At 35.0% G+C, this 27,269-nt stretch overlaps 2 protein-coding genes across 3 annotated transcripts in view; one reads left to right on the plus strand and one right to left on the minus strand.

Annotated features, from left to right (window-relative positions):
- The first annotated feature begins 6,853 nt into the window (after positions 1 to 6,853).
- LOC129225588 (opsin Rh3-like) lies at positions 6,854 to 25,575 on the plus strand. Of its 2 annotated transcripts, none has more exons than XM_054860044.1 (5): positions 6,854 to 6,963; positions 18,586 to 18,833; positions 19,395 to 19,525; positions 21,941 to 22,332; positions 23,971 to 25,575. In XM_054860044.1, exons 2-5 carry the CDS (start codon positions 18,598 to 18,600, stop codon positions 24,361 to 24,363), a joined length of 1,152 nt encoding a protein of 383 aa, XP_054716019.1. In that variant the 5' UTR covers positions 6,854 to 6,963; positions 18,586 to 18,597; the 3' UTR covers positions 24,364 to 25,575. The 2 variants fall into 2 exon arrangements, with proteins under 2 accessions (XP_054716019.1, XP_054716018.1); XM_054860043.1 differs by lacking the exon at positions 6,854 to 6,963 and adding an exon at positions 7,044 to 7,132.
- The window catches only part of LOC129225590 (uncharacterized), a 32,859-nt gene continuing 31,160 nt past the window's right edge, over positions 25,571 to 27,269 (minus strand). The window contains exon 4 of the mRNA XM_054860045.1: positions 25,571 to 26,181. Coding sequence (XP_054716020.1) covers positions 25,977 to 26,181 — 205 coding nt within the window. The 3' untranslated portion in view covers positions 25,571 to 25,976. The remainder of the gene's footprint in view (positions 26,182 to 27,269) is intronic.

The following is a 27,269-nucleotide window of genomic DNA, read 5'->3' on the forward strand; positions in this document are numbered from 1 at the left end:
TAACTGTATAAAGCATTTAAAATACAAGAAAGCTTATAATTTAACAAAAAAAAAAAAAAAAAAAAATACTGCACTGAATATTATTAGGTCTCATTTAATGCTTAAAATATTAAAAACAAAAACTTTATAAATTAATAATTACAAAAATAATTTTTGACTCATAACAAAATGTTACAATACGAGTATCAATTTTCAAAAATTGCTTGTATGTATTATCAAGTTCTTTGATTTTCCGAGGCACTTTTTTCTTGACTAGAATAGACTACATGTGTTACTACAAAGTTAAGATATTACTAGATAGGTGGCGCCAAAAACAGAACAAATATTTCACTATTTCACTTTGCCCTACATATTTTGTAACTGAAGTATTCTTTATGAATTAGATCTCTATAACTAATAAAAATAATTTAGTAACGAATATTTAGGTCACAACAGAAGTGATACCAATTAAATCCTTTTAAATGTTCAATCAGAAGGGAATGTTAAGAAAGGGATTTTGTTCAAATTTTCAATTTTAAATAAAATGCTTTTTATTCATCCACTTAAGTTTAAATATATATTTTTAAACTTAATGTTGTTACAGTTTTTGTTCCCTAATTAACTTTAGTTAACTAATTTTGGGCTGCAATTTAATTAGTAGTTGCTTTTTTTTGAAATTGAAGCTACATTTCTTTAAAAAACTTAAAGTGAAAAACGATGCATAGTTTATTAAATCTATCAAAGTTTATAGTTCTAAATACATTAATTTATGTATGTTATATATTTTGAGCACATCGTGAAAGCTGCCTCTTGAATTAGGCGAAAAAGGTTAACTTACTTATTGCCTTTGGTATCGTGTGGCGATTGACAGCTAGTTGTAGTAACGACATTATTATTTTTTTTTTGAGCAATCACGATTGCTTATTGTTCTCACTTGACTGTTTTGATGTGCTATCATTTTATTTTCCCGCCAGCGCCCTCTGCAGCATCACCGTCGACCGACTCCTCTCCTATAGCGAAAACCGTCTCCAGGTTGTGTCAATATCCTACACTTACACTCATACATACACGCACATACACACACACACACAAACACATACACACACATACATACGCCTGCACACACATACACAAACACAGACACACACATACATACGCCTGCACACACATACACACACTCAAACACATACATACACACACGCATACATACAGACACCTACACATACATACAGACACCTACACAACACACACACCTACACACAACTGCCCACACACTCATCACACTCATGCCTGCACACATACACAAAAACATATGCCTACACACATACACATTCCCCACCACACACAAACACTCATACTCACAACTACCCACACTTTCATACCTGCACACAGACACAAACATACATGCCTACACACATACACATACCCCCTACACACATAAACACACATGCCTACATACACACACACTCGTGATTGCGAAAAACAATTTGAATTCAAGAAGTCAAAATTCAAATTAATTTTTTTTTGAGCAATCACGATTGCTTATTGTTCTCACTTGACCGTTTTTGGCGTCCGTGCCTTTTTCAGCTTGGACCAGGGCTGCAGCACCACCGTCCACCGGCGGCGGCGCGGCTGGTCCTGAGCACTGTCCCCCGGAATCCACTTTTGCTGGGCGGTGGCGTCCATGTCCCACACACACGAACGCCTACACACACACGCACACACACACGAACGCCTACACACACACACACACGAACGCCTACACACACACACACACACGAACACCTACACGCACGTACACAACACTCACTCACACACATGCATACATACACTTACGCACCCACGCATCCACACACATGCGTCTACACAAACACACACGCTCGTGATTGCGAAAAACATAATTTGAATTCAAGATGCCAAAAATTTAAATTAATTTTTTTTTTCATTTAGTCTCCCTGCGTCCGGTGGCAACCGCTGATTTTGCTCTTTACACTGAATTGTCTTAAACTTTTGGATTTGGTGCAATGTTAAGCTCATTTGTTGCCGTCGTTCTGAATCAAGATCACTACTGTAGTTTGAGCAGATAATGGGGTGGTTTCCTTCAGTCAAAAGTACTACTTTTAGTCACTGAAATATATTGAATGAGCAAAAAAAGAAGAAAAAAAGGCCCAGGAAAATACTTTTATTTTCCCACAACATTTTTTTTTTTAAATTAATTTTTTAAAATGTCCGATTTTTCAAACAAGGCGTGGTCTTGACATCGCAAAAGATGCACTTTGCCGCATCTTTCTACCACGTTTCCACGTTATAATAATCAAGAAGCGAATTAAATGTTGCGCTCTACGCTTGCTATCAACCATATCGTTGCCAATACACGTGATTAAAGATGCGAAATAAATCTTTTGCACTGTGAATGGCAACACAGAATGACATTTCATCATTTGTGATGTCATCGGCAGAAGCCGTAAACAATGAAATCGCACTGATTTAAGAATTTTTTTTTTTAATATTAAACTTATACAAATTATTTAAAAGATAGTCAGATTCTATGTTTTTAAGCATGCTCTTTCAGAAAAAAAAAATACTTTTAAAATTTTGGAAATGACCCCATTACAGTGAAAATGTTTAATGCGAAACTACCTTTTCTGTAGTTCAAAAAGTTCAATAAGATTTTTTATTGCGAATTTTTTTTAAATTTATTTATTTCTTGTTGAATGTTAAAAGCTAAAAGCTTTTTTTTTACTGAGCAAACGATTATTAGTTTTGGAATCATTTCAAGTGCTTTTGCGCTGCTAAGGTAAAAATATTCAAATTCAGCTTTAAATAAATCTTACCCTCATCTGACCTGAAGCCTACCTAATTGAGTATTTAAATGGAGTTTTCGGAGAGAAATGCGCAGTTCGTAGAGGTCTTGATGGCAACGCTTTTTGTAAATCGGGAAATTTTAAAGGTAAGAAAAATGTATTGTTTCGACGAAAAATATGTTTTTTAAACATATAGTTCTTTTTTCATTTAAAACTATTAAATTTAGGGTTGAATTAATGAAAATATCAATGACTAATGGATAAAAATTTTTGATAATTTTAAGCAACTGTAACTTAAACAAGAAAATCCCTCACCATGTTATGAACGTGCTCATTACCTTTTGTTCAAAATATTTTACGTCGAATCTTACGTAAAATCTTTAGAATAGTGTGTTAATTAACTCTAATATTTTTAGAAACCATAACTTTTGAACTAGAAAATCCCTCATCACGGTATGACGGGAACTGATTGCCTCTTTAATCTTATTTACTTGTAGTAAGAAATAGGGTTGCGACATCGATGTCGATGTTTTGGAAATATCGATGTTTTTGTTAAAACATCGATGTTTTACTTTCGATGTTTTTGGACCATCGATGTTTTGGTTTCGATGTTTCTTCGATGTTGATGGTTTTGCACTTGAATGGAAAATTATCATAAAATTTGCTCCAATTTTCTCGCTAGGTAATTAAGTTTACTTATGGAATTGCCAAAAAAAAAATCATTTTTTGAACCTATATTATAAGATCAATTTTTCTGTGTAGAGGATGATTTTTGGGAAGATCACTCCAAGATAGTAGAAGATTAACTAGAGAGTGAGGAAGAGGTCAAAGCTATTGGAAGAACCTGACACTGGTAGTCTGGTGCCAGAACTTGCAGTCTATTTCAAGTCTCCAGTTCTTAAACTAAATTAAAATCTTATACAATGAAAATTATAACTTTAAAAATTCAGAGCTGGTCAAAGTTGCTTTAAAGTATTTGATAGTGATGGCAACTTCTGTTCCATCGGAAAGAGATATTTCTGTGAGTAGTGGGATAGTCTGCGAAAAGAGAAATGCGCTTCTAAGGAAACAAAGTAAACAACTTCTTTTTCTTCTAACTGTCAACACCAATATTCAAAATTGCTTATCGATTTCCCCAACAAGTCGTCCCTCTATTACTTACAATTTGTGTTTAATTATTAACTGCAGTACAATACATATTTCTTGCTCTTAAAAATAATTTTTAGAATTAACTTGGGGCCGTAGTAGCCCGATCGGTAGAGTGTCGGATTCGGGGCCGGAGGGTCCTGAGTTCGAACCTCGATGGTAGAAGATCCACCGTCGTCATTAAAGGGGACTGGGCGACGTTAAATATGCTTGTGGTCTCAATGTACTCCAAGTGAAACGATACCTCTGGGGGTGCTAGCACCAGGTAGCTATTAGCTCCTGGTCTAGTTCTAAATTCTCATTAATTGTTCGATCCGGTGATGGTGCTGCCATCTATCGGTATAAAAAATAATGGAGGCAAGGCACTTAGTATGCAGTAATCGACATAAATACAGTTGTAGTCAGTTGTGACTCGGAATCGAAATCGAATCGAATTAACTTGGTATTTTTAAAATAATTAGCACAACCTTTTCTCATCATTCAACTGACGGTAAGTGCTATGATACATTTTTTCTTAGATTCTTTTTTGATGTAAATTTACTTTGTTTTATTCAGTTTTGCAATATTTCCTTATTACTATAACTAGTTTGTATTAATCGGTGCTTGTCTTATTACCAATTTTATTACCAATTACTTTGTTTTATTCAGTTTGACAATATTTCCTTATTACTATAACTAGTTTGTATTAATTGGTGCTGGTCTTATTACCAATTTTTGTCCTATTATAATACCAAGATGTTGCGATTTATTCTTATATTCATGATTTGAGGTTCAGTATTTTCAATATATTCGTCGGGTACGTATTCTTTTGTATTGCTTAAATTAGTGTAGTATATTCAGAAATGTATGTTATACATTAAAAAAATGATCGATGTTTTTTGGTCGATGTATCAATAGCATCGATGTTTTAAATTCTAACATCGATGTTTTGAGACATCGATGTTTTGAAATCGATGTCGCACCTCTAGTAAGAAATGTCACATTAAGTAAAACGTAACAGTTTAGAGAGGGGGGGGGGGGGGAGAAAGTCCACAGTGCTTCATTCTCTCTTGGCAAGTTTATATTATCAGCTTCTTACTCTTTACTTTACAAAGAAAAAAATGGCGATTTTGTATACGCAGTTCAACATATCCTCATACTCATATATATAATAGTGTATTCACTGATCGAGTAACGCTGAGGTCATTAACAATGAAACTCGTACCATGTCATAATTTGATAGATTTTTTTGGTAATGTTTGACATGGAGGAAAATACTTTATTTTGACAATGAGGACTGGATCCGATCACTTAACTGTTTTACTGGTAAGACTGTCATTTCAGGGGAATGAAGGAACGAAAAAGTGCACAACAATGAACGCTACCTACTGAAGTTTAGGGTTAATCCACTGGACTTAGGGTTAAAATGTCAACTGTCAAAATATCACCAAACAGGCAATTGCTTCGTTCAAATGTAGAAGCAATTTTCCTCCGTCATACCTTGACGGGCGACTTTCTAGTCATTCAATAATCTTTAAGTTAGTTCAAGTTAGTTAGTAAGTAAGTTAAGTCTTAGGCCTCCTACACACGAAGCGGTTAGTCGAATCAACTTTTCGAAAAAGTTGCCTGGGTAACGTAGTTGAATCAACTTTTCTTCTAATAAACCGAATTTATACGAGCACACAACGCTGCTAAATTTGAACCGACTATTAATTAGGACTCTGAAGCACCCATTAAAAATTTCAAAATTTCAAAGGGGTCGTTTCCAAAATTTTAAAAGTATTTTTTTCGGAAAGAGCCTGCTTAAAAACATAGTATCTGACCATTTGTAAATAATTTGACCAGGTTAAAATATTTAAAAAAATACTTTAATCGGTGCGCTTTCATTGTTTACGCTTCTGCCTATGACACCACAAATGATGAACTGCCGTTTCACTGTGTTGCCATTCGCAGAGCGCAATATTTAATTCGCTTCTTTACTCACATGTGTTGGCAACGATATGGTTGATAGCAAGCGTAGAACGCAATATTCAATTCGCTTCTTGATTATCATAACGTGGAAACGCAGCAAACAGATGCGGCAAAGTACATCATTTGTGTCGTCATCAAGACCACGCCTTTTTTTCAAAATCGGACATTTAAAAAAAATAATTAAAAATTAAGCTTTTGGAAAATGAAAGTTCTTTCTCGCTCCATGTTATTATTATTATTTTTTTTAGCTTATTCTATCAATTTCAGTGACTAAAAGTAATTCTTTTGAATGCTGGAAGCAACCCCATTGTCATGATCCCCCCCCCCCCCCAATTGGCACCTCCGTTTAATCACGCAAACCCTTTCAGAGGCGGTAGTTGCGCTGTGAAACCACTAATTTATGAATTTTTTTCTGTCTTTTTTCCGAATTTTTTGAATCAAAATTGCTTGAGACCTCTTCTTCAATGAACAACATTAGATAGCAGAATAACAAAAAAAAAAATTTTTTTTCGTAGGCTCAATTTCGTGTTCAAATCATCAAATTTTTCATTTTTCATTTACCCCAAAAATTGGAATTTTTTTCAGATTTTAAAATTTTTAATTAGCGCTGAAAGAGTGAATCATTTTTCTTCTTTTTTCCTGAGGTAGTCAATCATATTGTTAGAAAATATTCAAATTCATTTTTACATGCATAAACATGTTTTTGTCCTTCCCCAGGTGGAGGGTGTGAATAAATGAGGACACCACCCCCAGTGAAAAAAATTCTGAAAAAAATTTTTTTAACTGAAAAATGTACATCTAGATGAGCAAATGAACCCATTTGTGGTGTTTTTTCTTAAGATTTCTCAAAAATTAATGACGCGCCCTTGAAAGGGTTAAGCGCTGGTTTCACAGTTCGAAAAACATGCTCCATACCTTGCGAGAGTGTGACACTGGCTCGCGTGTGAGGTGCCTCGATAAGGCTTCCTCCTGTCCCCAAATCCAGTGGGCAAAATTCAACGCTCAGCAAAACTAACTCTATTAGTGCGTTCTATCACATGCAACTTTAGAACGCAAGAAATATTTCCATTTTTCTGGCCAAAGTGTAAGTTCATCGCTCTCAATTGTAAAGCTGGTAGAGCAGGTCTACCGTTGGATAGCAATTAATAGCCGAAACTTGTGAAAAGAAAATTTAATGAAATATTTTACGCAAGGGATTTATAAACAATATTTATATAAGATTACTTGTAGAAAAGTATATTATCTGTAAAAAGGTAAGTCTTTTATTGCGTTTTTTGTATGCGAGATGAAAATTGAAAATGACTGGATTAGTACTTAACGTTTTATTTGCATTTCGTTTTATTATGTGATATAAAATCTTCAAACGTTTGATTCTTTAATTTTTACACATTTATCATTGACGTCAGAAGTGAAAAATATTCTAAAAATATATTACATTTTCTATTTCAACTCTAAATTTTATGCTCTTTCTTGTCATTGCACTGGCACAAAGTTTGTGCGTATAGTTGGTGTGTGATGGCATATAAAATAATAAATTGTGACTCATCACTAAAAATTTCATAATTTAGAAGAAAACTCCACAAGCTTATACCACGAATTTATGCGAAAAAAACAAACTAGTAATCGTATTCCTCTTATACATTTTTGGCTATATGTGAATGCAATTTAAATCAAATTGGTACAACTTGATTTTCTGCACAACAATTTTTAGTAGAAATCAAGATTTCTTATTGTTTTCACTTTGCCTAAGGCTTTACTTTTAACTCAAATCATTCAAATCTATTGCCTTCGTGATTGGCAGACACGAGTCACGTGATCCGTTGTTAATTTCTTTGAATAACTCTACGAAACTATTTTTTGGCCATTTCCTTCGGATTGGATGTTCTTTGCATGCAATTTTATTATTTAACTTCAAATGCTTAGATACGGTAACTATGAACGATTACTGCTGAAATCATATCTTTTTTTAAGAATTTCTTGTACTAAAAACGTTTAACTGTCCGCATGACATTTAACAGAAGTTTATTGTTAAATATTACAATTGCGCTCATTTCTTTGTGCTGATGATTTATTCTTTGGAGCTTCCTTCATGCTTTGTTGAATTATTAAAAAAATAATAATAATTTGAAGTTTGACATCTTGAATTCGCAATCACGAGTGTGTGTCTGTATGCAGGCGTGCGTGTTTGTGTGTGTGGGGGGGGGGGTATGTTTGTTTGTGTGTGGGGGGTATGTGTATGTAGACATGTGTGTTTGTGTGGGGGGGTATGTGCATGTGTGTGTAGGCATGTGTGTTTGTGTCTGTGTGCAGGCATGAGTGTTTGGGTAATTGTGTGTATGTGTAGGTGCCTGTATGTAGGCGTGTGTGTATGTGTGTGTGTGTGTGTGTGTAGATGCGTGTATGTATGCGTGTAAGTGTAGGATATGAACGCAACCTGGTGAAGGTTTTCGCTAGAGGAGCAGCATCGTGAGGCCGGCCGGCGGTGGTGCTAGCAGAGGGAGGCGGGGGGAAAATAAAATCATAGGAATTCAAAACCGTCAAGTGAGAACAAAAAGCAATCGTGAATGCTCAACAAAATAATAATAATAATAATAATAATAATAATTTGTACTTTGACATCTGGAATTCAAATTATGTTTTTCGCGATCACGAGTGTGTGTGTGTGTATGTAGGCGTGTGTGTTTGTGTGCGGGCGTATGTGTGTTTGTGTGTATTGGGTATGTGTATGTGTGTGTAGGCATGTGTGTTTGTGTATGTGTGTGTAGGCATGTGTGTTTGTGTCTGTGTGCAGGCATGAGTGTGTGGGTAGTTGTGTGTATGAGTGTTTGTGTGCGTGGGGGAGGGATATGTGTATGTAGGCATATGTGTTTGTGTCTGTGTGCAGGCACGAATGTGTGGGTAGTTGTGTGTATGTGTTTGTGTGTGTGTATGTGTAGGTGTCTGTATGTATGCGTGTGTGTATGTGCTTGTGTATGTAGGTGTGTATGTATGCGCGTGTGTGTAGGATATGGATGCAACCTGGAGACGGTTTTCGCTAGAGGAGCAGCATCGTGAGGCGGCCGGTCGACGGTGGTGCTGCAGAGGGTGCTGGTGGGAAAATAAAAACATAGGACATCAAAACAGTCAAATGAAAGCAATAAGCAATCGTGATTGCTCAAAAAAAAAATTAATTTGAATTTTGACATCTGTAATTCAAATTATGTTTTTTTTTTTTTTTTTTTTTTTGCAATCACGAGTGTGTATGTGCATGTAGGCGTGTGTGTTTCTGTTTGTGTGCAGGCATGAGAGTGTGTATGTGTGTGTGTATGTAGGAGTGGGTGTTTGTGTGTAGGTGTGCAAGTTTGTAGGTGCTTGTATGTATGCGTGTGTGTGTACGTAGGATATGGACGCAACCTGGAGACGGTTTTCGCAAGAGGAACAGCATCGTGAGGCGATCCGGCGATGGTGCTAGCAGAGGGAGGCGGGAGAAGATAAAATCATAGGAATTCAAAACAGTCAAATGAGAATAATAAGCAATATGATTGCTCAAAAAAACCAATACGATTCATTAAAACCTGGTGGGGTAAAGTGGTGAGTAGGTAGAGGGGTTGTACGTCAAATAAAAGGCCATAACGTTGAAAGAAATAGAGGAATGGAGATAAAATGTGCATTAAAGATTTTAACATGAATGAATTAAATTTTAAATTAAAAATTTTAATACTGACAATGCTTTATTTAGTGAAAAAAGTCGTTTTGTTTGTTTATAATTTTTTTTTTAAATCTGAGTGCCTCTTTTAACTTCTCTTCTCAGTAAAATTTTGTCGATTAGAACTTTCATGAGATTTACTGTGCTAGAAGTATTCCACACTTCTCAAGAACACGTCTGCATTAAAAGCTAAGCTAGATTCATTTTTAGAACAACTCAAGTAAGAGGGGGGGGGGGGAGTGGTCGAAGGTTAGGCTTAATATATATCCTTCATTTAAAATCACTTAATCTTAACTTATCAGGCAGATAGATTAATTTTATTAAACATGTACTGTTTCAAGGTGAACGGGATTGAATACAACTGAGCTTAAATACAATGTAAAGATTGAATTAGTGCAAATTTACACAGTCAGTCCTCGATATCAGGTCATCCCTCGGATTTCTCAATGACCTTATAAGCGGAGTGACCTTATAACCGACTCATATGCATTTGTCAACAAATAAACATTATCATAATAGTAGTATGTATTTTTTACTTAAATACCTTCAAAAATGCTGACTTAATAATAATTTATGATTTTTAGTTGAGTTGTAGCAATTAGAATTACTGGACAAATGAGAAATTTAAAAATTTGTAGTGTTGTTTTCTATCTTAATTTTAATTCAGAATAAAGTTGTTTACAAATATGCTCAGTTAAAGTACAAATGTGCAGTTTATTTTATGCAAAATGATCCACAATTTTGGACTGTCCTGTTTTTTCTTTAATTTCATGTGCAATATTTTTTCTGAATGTTTTCTGAAGATTTTCTGCTCTTTCATGGCTTAAAATAAATTTTTTATCACATTTATGACCTGAAACGTCTCTAATTTCTACTATAACCCCTACTTTCTACAACATTCCATGCACTTTATATTACGTTAGTAGGAGAGTTTTTTTTTTTTGATAAAACATCATATACCATGAAATATTCTTGAAATTTAATCTATGTATCAGTGAAATCAACCAATCAAAGCCCGACAAAAGTGACCTTATAAGCGATTTCAGTATTTAAGACCCGACCATGTATCCCGATAATCCATAACATATTATTCCCATTGAATGAACAGGGACTTAAGAAAAGTTGACCTTATAGCGAAGTGACTTTTATCGAGATCTGACCTGTATTTCTATAATATTCGTGGAAGTCTTAGCACTAATTACAGCTTTCAACTTGTTCCAGTGGAATAATTAATGCTCCAAAAACACTTTTGTTAAGTATCGATAAAAAAATAGAAGATTAGAACTAGAAGTTATTTCGAATACATTGAGTTATTAGATACACCCTGATTTTTTTTTCGCTTTGTTTTTTCAGGAAAGAAATATTTTTGAAACTCTCTTTGCCCGTAATAATTTCTGATTACATTATTTTGGTAATTTAGCCACTCTATTCAGATGCTAACATTATATATATTCCTAAAAAAATAAAGCATTGGAAATTTTCTCATCTTCCCTGATGATATTGATTTAATTAAGAAGTCAAATACATAATCTCTTGGTAAACCAACTTTGAACCATAATTGAACATCATAAGTTTGTAATTTATTTGAATAAAGTCAGTGCTATAAAAGAACTAGGTGTTCTGAGTACATAAAAAAAAAATTTATGACCACTTTACTCCACCCGGATTCAATTGAAAAAGAAAATGTCATAATACTATTTAAATCATTTTTTTCTTCTTTAAAATCAATCCAACGTGTTCTTTATTAATGTAATGGAAAAAATAACAAAACAATTATATCTTTTCAAAGAAATTCTTGTATTTAATATCTACCTACATTGAAAAACTTGGATTTTATGATTACTTTACCTCACTAGACCCTACCGTTATTTTTTTTCCAATGATATTAACAATGAAAAAATTTGTGAAATAATTTTTATGAATATGAAAGTGACTTTTATAAATGAAATAAACTTACTTTCACATAAATTTTCTTTTCAAGTAACTTTTATAAAAACGGAGTAATCAACTGCAGCAATTCTTAAACGTAAAAACTTTAATCTGTCAGAAATAAATGCTATTTTTTTTTCTTGAGTTTTCATGTTCACTTCTTGTAATAATATTCTGCTAGATAATAAAATAAACACAATAGTTGAAGTATTATTTTGTACCCCTTTTCTTCCTTAATTTTCTTACAATGTATAAAAAATTCTATACAATTTTTATTCATTAAAAAAAAACCCCCGCAAATTTGCATTAAACACTTTTTTAGAACAAATTTTTAAACCAACATTTACAAAATAAATAAGTAAATAAATAAATAAAAATAAATAAAACACATAAATAAAGAAACAAATGAATAATAAAAATTAAAAATATGTTTACAGTGGAAAAAGTCACAGTCAAAATCTTCAAAAAATCTTTATTAGCAGCATATTATTACAAGAATTGAATATGAAAACTGAACACAGAAACCAGAAATATATGCACATATAAATGCTGTAATATGAACGCAATGAGTTTCATTCAACCCGACACACAAAGGAAGGGGGTTATAAGTTTGACGTGTCTGTGTATCTGTGTGTCTGTCTGTGGCACTCTAGCGCCTAAACGGGTGGACCGATTTTGAAAGAAAAAAAAAAGTTCGAAAGGAGGGTTAATAGTAATCATAATGAAAATTTTGAATTAAGACTTCTCTGGAGCAAGCATGAAGTTTATTGCTTTCTTAGGAATTGTATCCTCATATTTATACATAAATGGCTACTTCTGTATGTATGTCCGGGGTAAACTTCAAAACTACTGGACCGATATTAACACTTTTTTCACCATAGATAGCTACATTATCAGGAAGCAACATAGGCTATAATTTATTTCTAAAAAACTCAGTTTAAAACAGTTATGATGGAAAACAGTAAATTTCATGTAATTTTGACAGTTGATTTTAGCAACAGTTGGAAAACAGAAAGTGTTTATTGGCAAAAATTACACAGGCCTGCAAAATTTGGGTCATGAAAAAGTGATTGTACGGTATTGAGTGAATTTTATTCTACTGGATGCGCTGATTTCAAGTATACATCCATTTTTCTCAATCATAAAGAGATTTTAACCAATTGGGCTTTAAGATATAAAAAGAAAAACCTATCTTTTTTTATTCTGAGAGAAAGAGTCTTTTCAAAATATGTGTAAGTTTATTACTTACACTTACAAACGAGTTTGCATCAAACATACAATTGGAAATCAATTACTAAATATTTATATTAATTTCATAGAAATAAGAACACACACTGGTGTGCAAAAATTAAGGACGAAGTCGAAAAATTAGCATATCAGCTGAACGAAGAGGCAGAGCGGACAGAAAGACCAATCAGGAGATTAAGTAAGGTGATGTACGGTAGCACATGCGCAGATATGCAGGCAGACGTAATGGGGGAGTGTCTGAGTAGTAGAAAGCATGTTGTTGGTGTAAGATCAGTATTTCTGGCAAAGATATTGCACGCCGTATAGCAGTTAAAATCACACCGAGTTGCTGCCTCAGCGAGAAATGGCGAAAAATCAATCTGTTAGACGACACCTGGATGCTTTTACTCGAGGTCGAATCATTGGAAAGTTGGAGGAAAGCCGCAGTGTGACAAGTGTGGCTGCAGAGTTGTGAGTGAGCATGAATTGCTCACAGCATCGTTTCACGACTTTGGAGACAATTTCAAACTACAGGAACAGCTATCCGGGGTTCAGTAGTGATCGTCCACGAGGAACCACACCCGCAAATGACCGGTATATTGTCTTACAGGCCAGAAGAAACAGGCGGCAGACAGCGGGAGAAATCGCTAGACACACGACACAGGCGACTGGACGACCGATATCGCGTTTTACCGTGGTCAGAAGACTGCACGGTGGTGGTCTGTTTGCACGACGCCCTATACGGTGTGTACCTCTAACGCCTGCCCATCGGAGAAGGCGTTCTCTGTGGTGCCGGGAACATTGGAATTGGAGAGACAGATGAGAGCAGATTCAGTCTGAGTAGCGATTCTCATCGAATACTCATCTGGAGAGAGCGGGGAAGCCGCAATCATCCCTCGAACATCATTGAAAGGGACAGGTATGGAGGTCGCGGTGTTCTCGTTTGGGGAGGCATCATGCTTGGTAGTCGTACAGACCTTCACATCTTCGACGCAGGTTCAGTCAACGGGACCCGTTATTGTAACGAGATTCTTCTTCCATATGTGCGTCTTTTTAGAGGCGTTATGGGTCCGCAGTTCCTTTTCATGGACGACAATGCACCATGTCATTGCACAGTAGCTGCCGAACAGCTCTTAGAGAGTGAGGATATTGAACGTATGGATTGGCCGGCACGATCTCCGGATCTCAATCCCATCGAGCATGTATGGGATTTTCTAGACAGACGCTTAGCAGCTCGTACCTTACCACCAGTAACGATTCGGGAGCTTCGATTGGCGCTGCAAGACGAATGGGCAGCAATGCCTCAACAACTCATTGACACCCTCATTCTCAGCATGGGCAGACGCTGTGAAACCTGCCTAGCAGTCGGGGGAGATCATATCCCCTACTAAAGACCGGATGTTTCTTGCTGGACACCCATCACAGGGATGTTTCGGCCTTCAGTCGCATTGCGCTCCATGCTACTTTTACAATAAAGCTTCTTTTTATCCCTCTGATTTCGCTTTTAGTAAGTGTTGCTTACATTACACATGTCCTTACGTATTGGGGATCTTACGGTATTAAATGTGTTGATTTGGAAAGATTTTGTACAAAGTTATATTGAAAAAACCGTCTCGTCCTTAATTTTTGCACACCAGTCTAGTAATAATTATTCATAACGATCTAATTATAACGGAAGGCAATCTTTCCAACTGGCGCTGTTTTTGCAGCCAAAGACTACGTAATAATGTTTCTCTGCTTTCATTTCACCATGCAACCAAAATATCGCAATTAAAATAATCTTTAAAGTTTTGTTAAAATGTAAAATAATCCGCTAACTAAATTAGGCAAATCTATGAACAGCACTTAAACTTCCATTAGTTCGTCTTTGTTAACAATTTCAAACACTGGCCAAGTTTTTCTACTTATTTCGGAAGAAAATATTTAGCATCATTTTATGGTCAGCAAAAATATCTCAGTATTTGGCGACAATATCTCTTTGACGAAAATTAGCAACAGACAGTTTTACAAAGTAGGGAGGGGGAGCATTATCTATGGCATCCCAAAACAATTACCGCAAATTTGCTAACATTTTAAATCGCACCAAGAACCCACAATAATTGAAAATTCCCCAAACAACTAAAGCAAGTATAGCGGGATTACGGGCGGCTACATTTTTTAAAACCGTTTGTGTTTCAATAGCCATGCAGAAAAAACTTTAGACTTTGTTCAAATAACAAAAAACTGATAAATCTTTATAAACAAGTGAAATTTCATGTTTTGGAAATTCTTCAAATTTTCTTGCATAAATGTCGTGTTTTCGTTTCTAACAGAATACTATTTCGGTTTTTATACTTATTGCTATTTTACTTTTATGGGTGAATCACATCAAAGCGGGGTGTTTTAAGTTCTTACAGTTAAAACAGAAAACGAATGAAAGTAGCGATCGTTTCTCACAATTATTACTCACCCAGGCAACGCCTGGTATTTGTGCTAGTGATATATAAATCTTTTTTTCTAGCTCTAAAATGAAAAATAAACATAAACACATTTTAGTTACTGTATTAATTGTTAATAAACATTATTAGTAATACTTAAAATTGTAATCAGAACCTAAAACTATAAGCTTTAAAATGAGAGGTAAATTATGAAATTTGATAAAGGAGTAAGGAAGATTTTGCGTGGTGACAGAAATACCAGCTAGAGAAATAATATATGAGATTATGCACAAAATACATGTGTGAGAGGGCCCCAAAACTTCTAATGCGTTTGGGCCCCGAAATCCTTGATCAGGCCCTGACAATGAAGATTAAGTACAATAGATGACAAAAATACAAAAACGAAGAACGAAAGTTTTTCAGATATTGCCCATGGAGCCTTTAAAAGATTGGGAACCGCTACCCTAAACTTACCACTTACGCATGAAGTGGAATGAGGTTAAAACTAATTTCTGATGATGTCAATACAAAAAAAAAAAAAGTCTAATATCACTTTTGCTCTCAACGGCTCATTTATTATTCTTTTGTGAAAGCGTCATAAGAAAGCGCAGTTATCCCGTAACTTGAACGTCTTTAGCTAAATAACACTCTATGTACTTTTCGCTGCAGGAATAAAAGTGTTCTCTTGTTAGAAAATGGAAATAAATCTATTCGCAACTCCAGAGCTCGAATACGCTACCTTGCGGATATTTTCAAAACTGCCGAAAAAAATAAAACTTTGCGTTCCATGTGTTCATTTTGGGCAAAACAAACAGTTTGTTATGTGTTTTTTTTTTTTTTTTTTTTTTTTTTTATTTGCGTAATTCATCATTTGGAATCGTCATTCGCAACAGCGTAACATCAAAAATATCTGATATAAACTGTGAGTACACATTTTATTTAACTTGTTCTGAGTGAATTTGAATAAATATCAGTTTTTCAATTCGATGAAAAAAAAGCGGACTTAACAACATTGACTGGACACTTTTCCTTAACCTAATTCCACATAAATGATTTAAATAACCTTTGTTACTACAGTATCCTACTGAAATAGACAGTATGCAAATAAATTTTCTTGAAAATATTTATCGCAGAACAGATTGAAAAATACAGAAAGAACGTTAAGAATTTGAACAATAAAAAATAAAAGTTAGGAATTTTTATTGCTAAAATATCGCGCCAACTTTATTTATCTGTTTATAGGGTTATGGTTTTAAAATTGTGTGAAAGAATAATGTATCTTGACAAGATTTCGCATATCAGTTAAAACATTTCCATGACGAATGAATTAAATGCATGATGATTTCTTTTGATATCCAATCATATAGTCATAGAAATAAATTATTTAGTGTTAAACATTACTCTTGACAGTCTGTCACGTATGTGCACTATGTGACAAAAATGTCAACAAATGCCGGAAATGTCACGAAACTGAACTTAATATGTACTAATGTATAGAAAAAACGGTACAAAATGAAAATGCCGTTCGAAGCGAACCAAAAATTTATGAATTCCGAATTCAACATCGTGAAAATGGCTGCATCAGAACAACTTACTGTGTGTTCTGCATTAATTTTTTACTTTCGTAATACTTTTTGATTTCTAATCTCTTTCTACATGGGTCAGAATAACCAAAAGACTTTGAAAAACTTTTCAAATGAATAAAGAACAAAAAATCATACATGCGAACAAAAATATCTGTCATCTCCTAAGTTTAGAAGCAATTTATACGTTACAGCGTGCGTTTGTTTTAGTTTTTTCATCCACCATTAGACAGTGACTGCAGCGCCCCCTATAGTTTGTTGGAGTTGCGAATAGTTTGGCTCTGTTAAAGTGAGCTACGCCTTGACAATGGAAATTCTGTGAAGTTCTTATTTTTTTTTTACATGCAATGCTTTGCACGTGGTATCTTTTTTTTTTTTTTTAATAATTTTATTGGTGGTGTTTTTTTACTACTGTCCAATCCTTTTAAGTAAGGCAAAGTTCGCTGAAATAATTCTCTATTACGCTGTAATTAGGCCTAAAGTTATCATTTTTGCAACTGCTGATACCATAGACCAATAATAAGAGTAGACCGAGCTTTCTCATTCTTGCTGATGAAGAAAATTGGTTCATAGATGTATCATGTGACTAGTGGAAGGGCTTGGCGAAGACTTTGGCAGCATGGTTGCTAGATGGCAGCATTATCTATAGTTTGGCACTCGACATGTATTTTAAGACAATGTGTTTTCATTAAAAAAAACTTCCAGGTACAGAGATTAAACTGTTTTTCTTTTAGTTTTGCATTATTTTGACATTAGTAATAGTTTTTGATCAGTTTTCGGTAACTTTTATTTCATTTGGAGCTGTCAGCGTTGGCGTGAACGAAATGGCGTAAACGTTTTGCGTTAACGCAAAAATGTACTAATCGGTATCTTAAATTGAAACTGTAGGTAAAAATCTTACCGTTTGCTGATTCTTCGTGGTCGCTTGCATCTTTTATTGCTTAGAGAGTTATTGAAATTGACTAAAGAAAATGCACAATACTATCTAAACGAAAAACTCACTATATTAACAAAATATTTACAACTTAGAATAACAAATTTACAAATCGGACTTCATAAAAGATCATTCTTCCGTGTTCCATCAATTCTATTTATTTTATTTCGCGCTGGCGTTGATCGTCTGCTACGATTAACGCCCGCTGTTGCTAGGATATCCACCTGTCACATGGTTTGGTTTATGAGCAGCAAAAGGGTTGCCATAGCTCGGTCTACTCTTATTATTAGTCTATGGCTGATACGTTTACGCTAGAAAAAATAGGTGTTGCCATGCGCAAATTTCAAAATTGGTTCACTGTAAGGACCTGATTACTGAATAGGCCGTGGCCTAGGGACTCCTGCTTTTTAGCGGCCCCCAAATGGCTAAAATTGTTGTAGCCAATGGCTAAAATTGTAACTTTTGACTACGATTGGGCCCCGAAAAAGGGGTTTGGCCTAGGGTCTCCCCCTAGGGCCCTGACTAACCGTAACCGCGAGCACTACGATGTTTGAATTCGTCACAATCTCGAGAGCATACCTTCAAAAAAGCATACCTAAAACTTTGTCTCGATTGATTCAGCGGGATAGGACGCCTGGGCTTATCGTATGTAGGGGAACTTACTTTTGGACTATTTTATTATTATCAGAGGCATGCACAGGGCGGGTGGGGGGAGGACATCGATTGGCCCGGGCTCGCGCCTGAAGATTTCGGAAATTAGGGGTGAATTACACGTAGGGTTAAACAATACGGAGGGAGGAGGGGGGCAGTAAAAGTAATTTCTGACGGGTCCCAAAATTTCTTTGCACATCCCTGATTATTTTCATCTCTAAACTTCTTGGCTTTGGCATACTTGTTCATTTTGCTTATTTATTCGTTAATTTTAATGCAGCATCATTGGCCAATGTGGAACTCATCAGCCGCTGATGACGACTCCTTTACGTACGATGATGCGCCAACTTGGATCTACGAAAGTCGTTTCAACGGATGGAATACACCAGAAGATGTCTATGTCAGTCCATACTGGCGCCAGTTTAGAGCACCTGCACCCTTTATGCATTATTTACTTGGCACCTTGTATATTGTATTGATGGTCGTAGCATGCGTTGGAAATGGAATAATTATCTACGTCTTTGCTGCGTGAGTACTTTAATTAGCAACTCTTTTTACGGTCGTATTTCATGTTCCAGAGAGACTAACTGAGTGTATGCGGGGTACGTGCTAGTTAAGGCTGTAAGTTAATAAATTGTAACTTCAGGATAGCATTTAGGAAATTGGATCACAATGAAAACTAAGAAACAGAACAAACCCTTCATAAAAAAGGTGGGCGTAGTTATAAAAAGTTTGGAAACCATTACACTAAGAAACAAAACACTGCATAGGCTTCGCAACTCTCTAACTCAACTGCTAACTAACAACAAAATTCGCTAGTCACTAAGACCGAACACAAGACATCGGCGCAGCTCTTTAAGTCTCGGTAGAAAATGAAGCAACATTTCAGTGAGAGATAGATTTATCTACTAGGTTTAAAACAATGCCAAGTTTGGCAACATTTGGCGTTTATTCGCCAAATTTTGCAAGATTACATCAAAAGAACATAAAAACATTAAAAGATTATCTTATTTACAAAGTTTGCGGCAATATGTAAATTTTTTGCACATAAAAACTGACCTAACGTAGTAAAATTTTACTTTCTTTTAGGTCGAGAGCTTTAAGAACACCAGCAAATATTTTTGTTATTGGACTGGCAATATCAGATCTCCTTATGATGGTTAAAACGCCTGTTTTCATCTACAACTGTTTTCACTTGGGACCTGTATTTGGAAACTTGGGTAATACTTTTAGTGCATTTTCTCAGAAAAAAATACTGCAAAACCATTTGGTTCTTTTCGATCTTATAATCATCATCCTTCTAAATCAATTCAATTTTGTTATAATGGCAATAACATGATACAAAAGTCTTTGTTCTTCTCATTAACTCAAGAACATAGATTATGTTGATAGCTCTTTTAACAGTAGGTCTTTCGTTTGAAAATTAATCCCGCGAATTTTATTTTTCCTACTATACTAGTGAAGTAGGAAGTACAGAGAAATGGACAGTATTCACCTGACGTCACTGCGGGTAAAAACCCCTCACTGCAGTGCATTGTGGGAACTGTAGCAGACGAAAATCCGGCACTACAGCGTATAATAACACTTGCTTTTGTGTGGCTTATAAACTCTTCTTTCTATTTAAAAATGGGAGGTTTTTTACGTTTTTAACTAAGAAACGTTGTAAAAGAATGATGAACGATTCATTTGATACGAAATACTCTCTTTATTATCGTATTTTCATGGGTTTAAGCCTCTTTGGTTTCTGATCAGAAACATGGTGAAAACTCGAATTCTCTTTTTATTTTCCCTGTTTCTCGGCATTTTCCATGCATTCGTAAGTCTTTTTAAGCCCTTAACATGTTCATTATGCGCATGAAGTCCAGTAATCCTTAAATAAAACGAGTTTTTTTAGCACTACTGACACTACGTAATTGGTCAAAATACCCGCAGACGGACAGCTGATGGGACCGTTGCCAATCCGTGAATAAGGTCCATTTTGGTCGATGAAAGTAAGCGTAAAATCCAGAGTCCCTTTGTGACGCCTTCATTTTACAGCATCAGTCAACAGCCTGCATCTTAATTTCTGTAGCAATTGGAAGTTAGAAGTAAAGCATTGCAAAGCAGCTATTGAATGGAGTTCCAGTAATAAGGCGAAGGGCTCTCTTCTGGGCCCTTCTTCAGAGCATCATTTTTCCCTCGAGTAGTTGAATGCTGATGATGAGGAGCTTAATGAATGCTGATCAAGCTCCTTAAAGCCGCAAATTTCTCTCCCCTAGAAGATTGTAACAAACTACTCCAAGAATTGGATGCAAGCAAGCTGATGGACTGTAACAAGTAGCTAGTTAGACCTCTGGACAAGATGGACATTGAGAACTAGCTATAAGTCAAAAGTTTGGGTTGGAAAGATTTACCTGAAGCAATATTGAACAAACTCATTATGAATGTTACAAGAGAAATATTTTGAACCCGAATGTTTTGCACAGACGACTCTATAAGAAAAAATAACGCCGGAGCTGGTGTATACCTTCATGCACTTGTACGATATTACATGTCAAATTTTGATGCTTTGCTATTTCAGTAGAATTAGAAAATCTCATGTCAAAAATCAACTGTTCATTGAGGACACATCTTAGTTGACTCTTAGTTGACCCTTGCCTTCAGGCTGCTGGCGTAAATCACTCAATGAAAACTCAAGCCGTATTAAAACTTAAGCAGACTTGAAATTCTGTACGAAATCACAACACGTTTTACAATGAATTCCTGCGCATGTGGGAATCGACGGCAACGAAAAAGCAGAATCGTTGGCTAAGAGAGGAACTCTTAGACAGGAAAACAACAAACCTATTCCTCCAGATTCACTTAAAAGCTATGTATATAAGACAATAATAGGCAGACCAAACTTTAAAGTCAATAGAGGAATTGCGGGCAAATATTCAAAACAGCTAGAAAACATGTTGCTATGGGCCTCGTAAGGAATCGGTGGCAATATTCAGATTAGAGAATAGTTACGACTGCTTGTCAGAACATCTTTATAAAATGGGTATACTACTCTCAAATACTTGTCAAATCTGCAAAGTGGATCTTTCTAAAATACCCAGGCTTAGATTCAGAGACTCAGAGATTTGGTGAAATACACAAGTTATATATATTGGACAGACGGAACTCGAATGAGTACTTTAAGATCTGAACTCAACCCCTCTTCTTTTCTCTTTTGTTAGTGCGTGTATCATGTTTATCTTGTTCAGTGCATTTCTGTTCCTTGTTTCTTTTGCTAGTATTAGGCCGACAGCTATTAATGGCTTGATTTCCGTTTTTCTACATCGTCGACTCAGAACAACAGTATGCTTATTGTTATTTCTGGTATTACATGTTTTACTATTGCTCTGAAACGACGATATGTAACAACAGTAAGTATAATATACGGCCCACATTATGCCCATGATTCGTTTGCTTTCGTTTTTTCCCTGGTATCTGCAAAGCTCAGGTGAGAAATTAAAAATAAAACTGAAAGACAAAAAATAATAATAATAATAATAATAATAATAGTAATAATCTCTTTCCTTGCCAAAATAAAAGTTTCACAAATATGCTTTTAATGAATCTAAAGTATCAATAATGTTTTTCAACCACTTGTCCATTTGTATTCTTTTCAGGCTGCACACTTTACGGCGTCCTGGGAGGCTATTCAGGTCTGTCTTCCGCAATCTGCAATGCAATCATCTCATACGATCGATACCGAGTCATCGTTCATCCTTTCAGCACATCGAAGATGACAACGGGGAAGGCCATTGCAGTGCTCGTATTCATCTATATCTACGTCTCACCGTTTGCACTGCTTCCCGCCTTCCATATTTGGAGTCGCTTCGTGCCCGAAGGATTCCTCACCAGCTGTGCAGCCGATTTTTTTCTTCATGACTTCAACGGAAGATCGTACATCGTTGCCACTTGGTTCTTTGGATGGCTTGTCCCGATTAGCCTTGTGATGATTTGCTATTTCAACATATTTTTGGCTGTCAGGAACCATGAAATAAAAATCAAGGAACAGGTAAGGAACAGTCATTTTCATCATTTCAAAATGCATTCATTCAACATCAGACTAACAATCATTTAAGGCTACTATTTGGGTTAACTGTATACCACTTGATATTTTTTAGTTCGTTTGATTTCAAACGAAACTGTAGTAGGCCTCATGCTGCCCTGTGTGTGATAGGTCATAATATCAGTTTTCTTCCTTTTATTTTACAAAATAAGTTGGCAACACTGAACGTGAACACATATTGTATATTCCGATGGCTTCATTCGACATTGCGGGATCTCGCCAAGGACTCACTCACCGGCCAAATTCGGCCAATAACAGCCACTACTCCCTTCGGGGAAATTCTACCTATAACATTACTAGGGCGGAGCCCTAGGTGCCACAAGAACGAACTTCATATTTCCGTTTCAAAGTTGTTCCGTTTCAAATGCTTGATAGCTGCTTTTACATGCTGATTTGAAGTTGTTGCAAACTCTCATCCTACTGTGCAAAATTCTTTGCATTATGATAAACTATAGAAGTCCTGTGGTTCTGTGAAATAAAAATGGAGAGTTTTTAAATTTTAGTTCTCTGGTTCAAAGTTGCTGCTTTTACTGTTTTATTTTTAGTTGCACAAAGGTACAAAAATGTAGCTTTAAGTAAATTTCGCTGCATGTGTCACAGAAATTTGACTAAATACAAGACTTGTCTGAGAATACAAAATTTACTAAAGGTTTTTGTACAGCGAACTAAAAATCTTCGAAATACGACCATTGGGTATCAACACAGATCGCTCCCAGCTTTTTTTCCATTGTTCATAGGCTCCCTGGAAGTACAATGTTAAGCATAAAGGAACAAAACTCGCTTTTAACGAGCGAATCCTGCTTAAAGCGAGCAATATTTTTGTAATTTATAAAAGGTCTGTTGATTTCCTCCCCAGAAAAGATTATTCTGTTTTTGGAAAAATTCCATTAACATTTTGAATTTAACCGAAAGTTACAGATAAGACGTGAATCATGAGAACAAGTGATGGCACTGCCCTTTTTTTTTTTAAATTCGTGGAGTAGAGCAGTATTTAAAAATTATACATTTGTTGAAGAGAATGGTGTCATTTCTGAGGATATATAGTAGCTGAAAATCAAGAGAGAGAGAGAGAGAGAAAATGAAAGCGACCATATAACAACAAATATGAAGAATTTGAAGTTAAACAGCCCTCGACATACTTGGCTTCCAAAGTGCAGAAAAACTTCGAACTGTTTTGAAGCCATGGATACGAATGACGATATTTTTCAAACCCCACGTTCCTCAAAAGCAATAGTACGAAAGAGACGATAAAACAGTTTAAATCAAATAACCAACTTCTTTGGTACTGCAGAGAAATATAAAATAGCAAAGCAAGCATGTATAATTTTTTATGATTTTTTTTCACGAACCTGTGTTGTACGGGCATTCGGTTATAACCGCTGTACAAAAGTGTTCAGCAAATTCTGTATTCTCAGACCAGTCTTGAAACTTTGTGAACACACCTTGCAAATTTGATCTGCCCTTTGGTTTTGTTCGCTGACAATGTAACGAATTTGATTTTAAACTGTACTTATTTATTGTGTATTTTCTCAATGCACAAGTCAATAGAAATTTAAATATGCATTACATCTTCCCAACCAACAGGCTAGGAAAATGAACGTGGACAGCATTCGATCGAACCAGGCTCTCAACAATTCGTCAGCAGAAGTGAAGATAGCGAAGACAGCGTTCGGTCTCATATTGCTGTTCCTGTTCAGCTGGATACCTTACATCACGGTTGCATTCATCGCAAGCTTCTCTGACCCTAAAGACCGCATGATCACACCACTGCTGTCCATGATTCCTGCGATGACTCTGAAAGCTTCTGCATGCTTCGATCCTTTCGTTTATGCCATTAGCCACCCCAAATACCGGATGGAGCTCCAAAAGAAGCTACCTTGGCTGTGCATCAAGGAGCATGCGCAGACTCGCCGATCGGATGAAGCCACCTCGAATGGAGCCTCAGAACTTAAGACCATTGACAGTATAAGTTCATAAATCATACACCAAAGAAATCAAAAATAATAAACATAACAGTCATAGATAAATGCAGATGGTAAATTGGCTCGTCAGTTAAAGGGTCAGGAGGTGCGTTTACCACCTGGTTTTGATGAATAAATGGTGGGCGAGCGTTTTGCTGTTTTCCAATACAATATACATTGGTGATAAATCCTTTGCACCCGTTCTCTGGGAAATTCGAAACGACTAGCCTGATGATAATCGAATATCATCGATGAAGATAAGAGCCACAATAGAGCTCCTATTAAAACTGTTTGAAGCACGGGACAGAGAAACTGAAAAAAAAAAAAAAAAAAAGTGTTTGCACCAATCACCTGATTTCCGGTTTAATCATAATTAAAACTAAAACTACAGAAGTATTATGTTCCTCGCTTAAAAGTTACGCATTGTAAATTGCTGAATGACCTTAATACAATAACCGATTCTGATTTTAAACTGAAAATGCAATAATTGAAGTAAGCAATTTTCAATAAAAATAATTAACCGATTTTCGATACTGATCACAAGTGTAAAAAATTAAGTCAATTAAAATTCCAGAACGCATCATTGGAATTACGTACGACAAATTGGAAAAAAAAGGATGTTCCTTAGAAACATTCCTAAAAAATAAAAGTTGATATTAATAACTAAAAAGTGTATTTTACACTTATTTTAAAATTGATTTATGAAATCGTTTCAGAAAATGTATAAAATATCGGTAAATTCAGGTTCAAGCTAAAAATTTTGTAGCTCATGGTTGAAAAAAATAAAAAAAATCAAACACAAATAAAGGAAAATCTTCTTTCCTAATGAAATTTTCAATACTATCATTTGCAAAAATCTATATACATATTTTGTCTTCATATATATATGCACACCGTACAAATTAATCAAAATAATTCATTTTACGGACATTTTAAATGTGAACTATTTTTAAATTATTATTATATTTTTATTTTCTTGGAGCTCTAAATATTTTCAGCTATTGAAAAATTTTGAAACGAGTCACCGCGGGTCGTTAATTGCAGAGGCCTAATGTAGCAGATTTTGACGTTCGTGGGACAGTTTCTCAAACAATTAAAATTTGCATTATTTTTATTTTTAGTATTAACTTGTGAGTTAATGGTTCCATGCACTTTTTCTTGTAAACTGTTGATTTGTACAAATGTGTGTATATATCTCCAATTTTAAATGTCCATCTTGATTAAACAAACTTCTTGATTATGTTTGATTCTTGTATGTTTGCTGTCATGGTATTGTGGAAGAAAGTAATTCACACCTTGTATTCTAGTTATGTTTATTTCATTCGTATAAATGCATGTATTTCGATTACAAATAATCAAACAACTTCATATTATAACAATCGAACTTGCTTATATCGAGCCCTGATTTAACGAGGAAATCAGAATTGGTTGGTACAATATTAAGCCTATGGGCCGCAGCCTGGTGTAAAATATAGATTGCATTTAGAATGCAAATTATATGGAAAGTGAGCAGAACTTTTATATGAAGCTAAATATAATTAAGTACGAGAAGTTCGAGCACTTGTACTTGCATGCATTTGAACCCTTTTATAAGAACTGTTTTTATATAAACCACTGAAATAAATTCGTTTAAGCATAAAATTCCTTAATTAGCTTGTTGAAGAGAGGTTTTAATGCAGATTTAATTTTGGATTTAATGGTTTCTTTGAAAATGTTCGCTGAAAAAGTGTTGAAGTAATTTAGAAATGAAGAGAAACTTCCAGAATTTAGAACTTCTGTGATTGTCAACCTCGTTATTTCTAATGATGTTATTTCAGGGGGATCTGCCATCAATCTGGGGAAAAAAAGAAAACACATAAGATTTCCCCCCTAACAATTTAATGGAAAGTTTGAAATTAAGATCACAACAGAAACAGAAAACAACAGAATTTTGAATTTATTGAACACAAATACTTCTGCAATTTACGCTCTTTGAACTTTGTGCTCTAAATTTTCGTTCGATGTTTAGTACAGTCATTAAAGTAAAACATTTATTATTCTAAAAGCAGGGCAAAAGTCTCTAATTTTTTCATTTTTCGAAATTCTGTAAAAGTATAAAGTATTTTTTAAATTAAATTTTTCTTCATTCTCTATGAATACAATCTGTTAATCAGTTAGTGTTAAAAAGTCCAAAATTGCTAGACTTTAGTTGGAATGGCAACGTTGTGGGGGTTACCGAACGATAAATTTTTATTTCACGTTTGAGGATTTTATAAGTGACGTCGTTCGAAAGTTATGAATGCGCTTTGATAAAGTTGTTTGAAATGCATTTATTAGATGTATCATTCATTATTATATAAGTAGTTAGTTTCCAAAGTTAATGTTAAATCAACAGTTTGGTCCGTTACTAAAAACATACACAGTAATAATGATAAATTATTTTGAATTTGTTTACATAATTCATCCCAAAATCTGGCATCCATATTCCTGGATTTATCTCAAAATTACGAAACTTAAACTCGGACACTTTAAAAGATTGTCAAACAAGTAAAAAGAGAATATACTTGTCAACGTAGAAAGAATAGAAGATCCTTGAAAAAAAGTAAAAACAGAAGATCATTGTCAAAGTATTAAAAATGAAATGCCTGTCTAGGTAGATCCTTGTCAAAATAGTAAAAACCATTTTTTCTTGTCAAACCAGAAAAACAAAAAACCCTTTCCAAACTATTTAAAACAGAAGATCCTTGTCAAATGAATAAAAACAGAAGATATTTGTCTTAGTCTTTAAAACAAAAAATCATCATCAAACTACTAAAAACATCAGATTCTTGTCAAAGAAGTAAAACCGGAAGATCCTTTCTCAAAATAAAAAGAACAGAAGGTCCTTGTCAAAGTAATAAAAAGAGAATACTTTCGTCAAAGAAGAAAGAACAGATGTTCCGT

This window comes from Uloborus diversus, chromosome 7, assembly GCF_026930045.1.
Source record: "Uloborus diversus isolate 005 chromosome 7, Udiv.v.3.1, whole genome shotgun sequence".
In the NCBI taxonomy this organism is placed as follows: Eukaryota; Metazoa; Arthropoda; class Arachnida; order Araneae; family Uloboridae; genus Uloborus; species Uloborus diversus.